We start from the raw sequence: 6,077 nt of genomic DNA, 5'->3' as shown, positions 1-6,077 counted from the left end.
CACACAACGCTACTTGAGGACCTAGAACAATCAACGCTCCCTTCAGGGCTGAAGCGGTGGCCTATGAACTACCTGAGCGGTCGGCATTCATCCGTACTGTTTCGAGGTCAAAAACTACAGAGCCGCAACAAAATCCTCAAGTCGCTTGCCGGCAGCTCTTGGGGAAAAGACAAAGAAACGTTGTTGGCAACATACAAGGCAATCGGCCGGCCGGTCCTAAATTACGCAGCCCCAATATGGTCGCCTGGATGCAGTGACACGCAGAAGAAGAAGCTTCAGACCTGTCAGAACACTGCACTCCGAACTATCACGGGATGCCTCTTGATGTCTCCAATCGAACACCTACATAGTGAGGCCCGTAAGCTTCCGGTTAAGGAACACAACGAACTCCTCTCCAAGCAGTTTACAGTTGCCTGACTGTAGCGGAGCCGCCTCCTAGGAACATCAAGAGGTCTTTCCTTGACTACGTCGACGACATTAGACAGTACGCCGACCGGACTTCTGACGCAACGAACTTCAGACAGGCACTGACCGCCATTCACAGTGGAGCCATCAACACCTTCACAGACTCCCTCTCAGTGAATGGCGTAATAGGAGTCAAACCACCACCTATAGCGGACGTAGAGCTCGAGTTGCCTCGCGAAACCGGAGTGACCCTCGCGCAACTTCGTTCTGGATATTGTAGCAGGTTAAACTCCTACGTATCCAGAATAGACCCTAACATTCCAAATATATGTCCTGCGTGCAAGGAGGCTCCGCATGATACTAACCACCTCTTTGCATGCCCATCAAACCCCACCCATCTAACATCCTTTTCCCTATGGTCCGAGCCTGTCGAAACAGCCTTTTTCCTGGGCCTCCCGTTAGATGACCTCGACGACAAACAAACTGTCACTTATCATCCAAGAGGGGACTAGATAACCGTTACAACAACCACCACCAGAATCGTCAGATATTGATCCTAAATACTTAGCACCTATGAGATTCACAGGTACGTTAAATTCGGAAAAGCAAAATTACCTAAAAGGATATGCTGCCCGAGGAATGGGCTCACATCCCTTCGACAGTAACCTTTAAGCTTGTCTATTACATGCCAAAACTCTTAGTGGAAGTTTTAAAACGTTGGTGATATCCGACTTCCTATTAAATTTTAAGAATTCGTAGGAAGAATAACTTTATTCGACTTATGTACTTTGTACGCACACATTTTCTAATGGATTTTTTATTCGTCCAAATATTTTTTTTTTTTTATGTTTCTGTCGGAAATTTAATATTTACTTTTCACTTTTATTTTCATATAACTACATATTTATTTTCCTTTTCTGAATATCAAATAAATTGGTTTTCATACAAAGTTATTTTTTCCAACAATTCGTCCAATTTTGACATTAGCCCCCAAAAAGCCCCTTGTACCATAACGGACGTGAAGTTGAATGTCTCTAACGGTTTAGTTATTGATTTACCGCACTTTTAGTAGTACATAACAACACCGTTATAAGGAGAGTGGGCGGGGATATCATCCGATTTTATCTATTTTCACATTGTCGTAGGAAGAGTCAAAAATATTGTTTCTGTACAAAATTTGCTAAATGTATAGTTTAGGTACCCCAACTAAGGAGGCCTCAAAAATGGAATTTTTTTTAATCGTCTTATTTTTACGCGTAGATTACAAATCCGTGAGCGGAAAGTGAATTTTTTCCACATTTCTATTTTTTTTTTTAAATTAAAAAAAAAACAAGTCAAGAAATTTTTTTTTATAATTATGCATTAAAAATAAAAAATTGTGATACATTTAAATTAATTGTTTTATTTTTTTCTTTGAAAAAATTACATATTGTTAAAGTTTTTTGGTGTATTTATTCCTCTTCATAAACGTTTCTGAAAATTTATATTAAAATATCAATGTTAGTGCACTTTTATTGTGATATTAATAATTACACATACTTTGCATCGTGATGAAAATTATCATCGAGGTTGAGAGCAGCGAAAAGGAGCTTGACGCGATTGAATTATGAACACCCCGGTTTTGGACCGACCAGGGTTATTTTTTTGAAGCGCGGCCGCCAGTGCACAAAGGAGTTTGACGCGATTGAATTATGAACACCCCGGTGCGGAAAGGAGTTCGACGATCTCCGATATTCGCCCATACCATCAGATCGCGGCGCAAAAGAAATTGTGACTGTTACATTTCTACAGTATATTTTTTTCATAAGAAAATGTTTAACACGCTGAACTGGTAATTACAGCTAAGAGATCTGAATTCTACAGAATTTTGCCGCTACAACAACAACAAAGTGACTTGAATATGTGATATATGCAAAGTGTGTTAAATAAATTTTGAAAAATATACATATATTATTGATAAAATTCACTTTCCGCTCACGGATTTGTAATCAATCTACGCGTAAAAATAAGACGATTTAAAAAAAAAATTAATTTTCGAGGCCTCCTTAGTTGGAGGACCTAAACTATACATTCACCCAAAATTTGGATCACATAACTCCGATCGTCAGGAGGTATATACATAAAATTAACAAGGGGAGTGACCACTACGTTATAAAAAAATTTTCACATGACTTTCCCTAATGCAAATCCAATTTTACGCGAATGAATTATGAACACTCCGGTTTTGAACGGACCGGGGTTTTTTTTTTTAGCGCGGCCGAAGGCGCATTTGTTACCTTCACGTTAAAATAATAAGGTCCTACGTTGGGGGACCTAAACTATACATTTACCAACAAAACTATTATTTTATGTAGCAACATGTTACAAGAGTATAAAAGACAATAAAGTACACACATTTTCTTTAAGTATATTCAATGCATTCAAGCTCTAAAATTCAGAAAATCATTTTGATAACAGTTCTGGAGCAGTTTCCTGCTTTTAACAGTTTTACCTACTATAATGAGAGTTGGTATCATGTTATCGCACGGCAGATGATAGATACGTAAAAAGGTGTTGAAAGTGTTTAGCATAATCTATATAGCATTTTGCGTTGCATTCGGTGTTGTAATTCACCGCGTCTTATCATAGTATGTATTACTTTCAAAATTACCCGTTCGTCATATTTCTGCCGAAGAAAGTCCTATTGTAAATAAAGTATTATTATTTCTGCTTGCATGTTAACAAAGAAACAAACCTGAACCACATTTTGTTCAGAAACTTGGGAACCAATAGCAAAGCGTCGTTTTAACTGCTTTTCAATTCTATTCAACGTTTCCTGGTCTTCTTCTGTGGAGAATCCTTCCACACCAGCCAAACTACCAGTCATTGCAGCGTCTAAAGTAGAAACTTGAAATAGCCTGAGGGCTTCATTAACATGCTCATCTGTTGCAAAAGGATGCAGTCTCATTTTTGCTAAAGACTCAGATATCCGAATAATAGCTTCCAACTGACGAACAGTAATTGGAATACTTAAACGTTTGTCAGCAGATTTTTCTTGTTGTCCTGCCCCACTTCGCATCAATACATATCGACTTTTCAGCTTATCCCCTGCATCTTCACTTAAGCGTGGTCCACAATGTGTTCGGCAGTAATGAATATATTTTTTAAATGTTGATAATGAAATCTCTCCTTCTGAACGTTCTAGTGCTGTGTTCTTATTAGACGATAAATGCACATTAATTATATGCTTTGCCATTGTAATATCTCTTGATTCATCATGTACATCCTTCACTATAAAAATCATATCAAAGCGAGATAATATAGTAGGCATAAAGTCAATATTCTCTTCTCCTTTTGTTTCATCCCATCGACCAAAAATTGAATTTGCAGCGGCTAAAACTGAACAACGTGAATTGAGTGTTGTAGTAATACCTGCTTTCGCTATAGAAATAGTTTGCTGTTCCATGGCTTCATGTATAGCAACGCGGTCATCTTCGCGCATTTTGTCGAACTCATCTATGCAAACAACTCCACCATCAGCTAATACCATGGCACCACCTTCCATTATAAAATTCCGCTGATCGTACACCACATAAAATTTATAAATTTTACAACACTATAAATAAATAATTGAAACAATATACCGTAGAAGGATCTTTAATTACAGAAGCAGTCAACCCCGCAGCACTTGATCCTTTTCCAGAAGTATACACTCCAATCGGAGCAACTTTTTCCACAAACTTCAAAAGTTGTGACTTTGCAGTACCAGGGTCGCCCAATAATAACACGTTGATATCTCCACGCCTGCAAAGGCCATCAGGTAAGCGTTTACGAGATCCTCCAAATAACATGCAAGTTATAGCTTTCTTAATATCTTCAGAACCAAATATACTAGGAGCCAATGATTTTGATAAACGATCATAAATATCGGGAGAAGCAGCCAACCTCCGGAAAGTATCTTCTTCCTCAACTGTGACATTACTATACCGTGATATAGCACCAGAACCTTCTGAATCTACTTTTATACCCACAACGCGCATATAAGGAGCCCGAACTCCAACAACAGCTTTTTCGCGACCATCTTGTCGAGATGGTTTCCCAACTTTCCTTATTGAATAAATTCCTTGGATAAGGGCTCTATTGCCAGGTACTACACGTTCGCATAAAGACCTTTCACAAAACAATTGTAAATGACGCGGTATTTCTCCCTGTGGCACAAAATCTGGTAACTCTTGTAGCCTTAAAAGTTGAAAATCTACACATTTACATTTATCAGGCATAATAAAAAATGGGTCCAACGGACATTTTGGACGTCCAGCTTGTTCGGATGTACATTTACGCGGTAGGGAAAATCCCTCCAAACCTGAATTCACTTTTAAATTAGGAATAACAGTGTTGCATGACTGACACATTATTGACATTCGAGTTGCCTTAGCTTTAATACCTGATGCCGACACGATAATACCAGCAATTTTTACCAATTTAGACACAGTATCAGATTTTAATTCTCGCACATTAGTGGGATTTGCTTGAGAAAAAAGTAATATTTGAATATCGTGTACATTTTCCTCATGTTCTGGCCTTGGTGAAGTTATTTCATCAGCAAACTCTCGAGCTGCTTCTTCGAAAATTTGCAGATGCTCTGTTGGCTGCTTGTACAGTTTATCTGCTAAAACTTCGTCGAAGCCTGTTAAGTCTTCCATTTCAACTTCAAGATAATATTTTGCATTTAAATAATTACGCTTTAAGGTATCTCTAAATGAAAAATAAAACTTGTACATGTTAAGAATAAATCATCCATTCTTACCTGTATTTATAAAAAAAGTTGTCCTCACTAAAAGTGCGGAGAAATTCTTTATATTTCCTTTTCACCGCTTGCATGTTAACCTGTGACCCATCTTGCTGATATTCTTCACCGAAATTATCGGAAAAGAAAACGCCTGCTTCATCAAATCCCTCCATTTTATGCAAGTAGTTATAAAATTGGTTTCCAATCTAAATCGTTGTTGGCATTCCTTTGGCGCCAAAACTTGTTCAGATGATATTTAATCGATAACAAAAATACACCTCACACCCAGCCTAACGGCATGTATCCACAGGCGTCTTCACAGAATATCTATTATGTCATACTTCGCTACCTAGCGACTGGAGACTCCCTCCGTTTTTTAGGAATTCCCAGCACACATATCGCGTAGAACTATTAGCAAGCTTGTGCCGGAAGTATTGCAAGTACTAAAATCTCTGGACGAGTACTTTCATGTAAGTAAATGTTGTTATTTGTTAATGACCATAATTGTTAGTAAATATTTTTTAATATAGGCACCTTCGACAGAAAATGAATGGCTCAATGTGGCTAACGACTTTGATGCACTTTGGCATGTCCACATACTTTGGGAGCAATCGACGTACAACATATAAAAAAAACCTTTTTTGAATTTTTATTATAAATATGCATTAAAAATAAAAATTTGTGATACATTTAAATTAATTATTTTATTTTTTCGGCTGCTGAAAAAAGTTCGGTGCAAAGGAACTATGGACACACCAGTGTTGGACCGACCATGGTTATTTTATTGAAGCGCGGCTGAAGGCCGCCAGTGCGGAAAAAACTTTGATGCGATTGAATTATGAACACCCCAATTTCGGACCGACCAGTGTTTTTTCTTTCCAGTGCGAAAAGGAGTTCGACGAAA

General features: G+C 38.0%; 1 protein-coding gene and 1 long non-coding RNA gene across 2 annotated transcripts; one reads left to right on the top strand and one right to left on the bottom strand.

Moving 5' to 3' along the window:
- Window positions 1-2,792: 2,792 nt before the first annotated feature.
- On the bottom strand, window positions 2,793-5,429 carry Mcm5 (Minichromosome maintenance 5). Its single transcript, XM_070113093.1, has 4 exons — window positions 5,192-5,429; window positions 4,029-5,139; window positions 3,140-3,961; window positions 2,793-3,085 (listed from the first exon to the last, which is right to left on the bottom strand). Exons 1-4 carry the CDS (start codon window positions 5,344-5,346, stop codon window positions 2,969-2,971), a joined length of 2,205 nt encoding a protein of 734 aa, XP_069969194.1. The 5' UTR covers window positions 5,347-5,429; the 3' UTR covers window positions 2,793-2,968.
- A 78-nt stretch (window positions 5,430-5,507) lies between these two features.
- Window positions 5,508-5,868, top strand: LOC138858986 (uncharacterized). Its single transcript, XR_011398028.1, has 2 exons — window positions 5,508-5,643; window positions 5,704-5,868. It is a non-coding gene; the product is annotated as an uncharacterized lncRNA (long non-coding RNA).
- The last annotated feature ends 209 nt before the right edge of the window (window positions 5,869-6,077 follow it).

Source organism: Bactrocera oleae, chromosome 2 (assembly GCF_042242935.1).
Source record: "Bactrocera oleae isolate idBacOlea1 chromosome 2, idBacOlea1, whole genome shotgun sequence".
Classification (NCBI taxonomy): Eukaryota; Metazoa; Arthropoda; class Insecta; order Diptera; family Tephritidae; genus Bactrocera; species Bactrocera oleae.
Note: the sequence above shows the minus strand (reverse complement) of the source record. Positions and strands in the feature narration are given on the sequence as shown.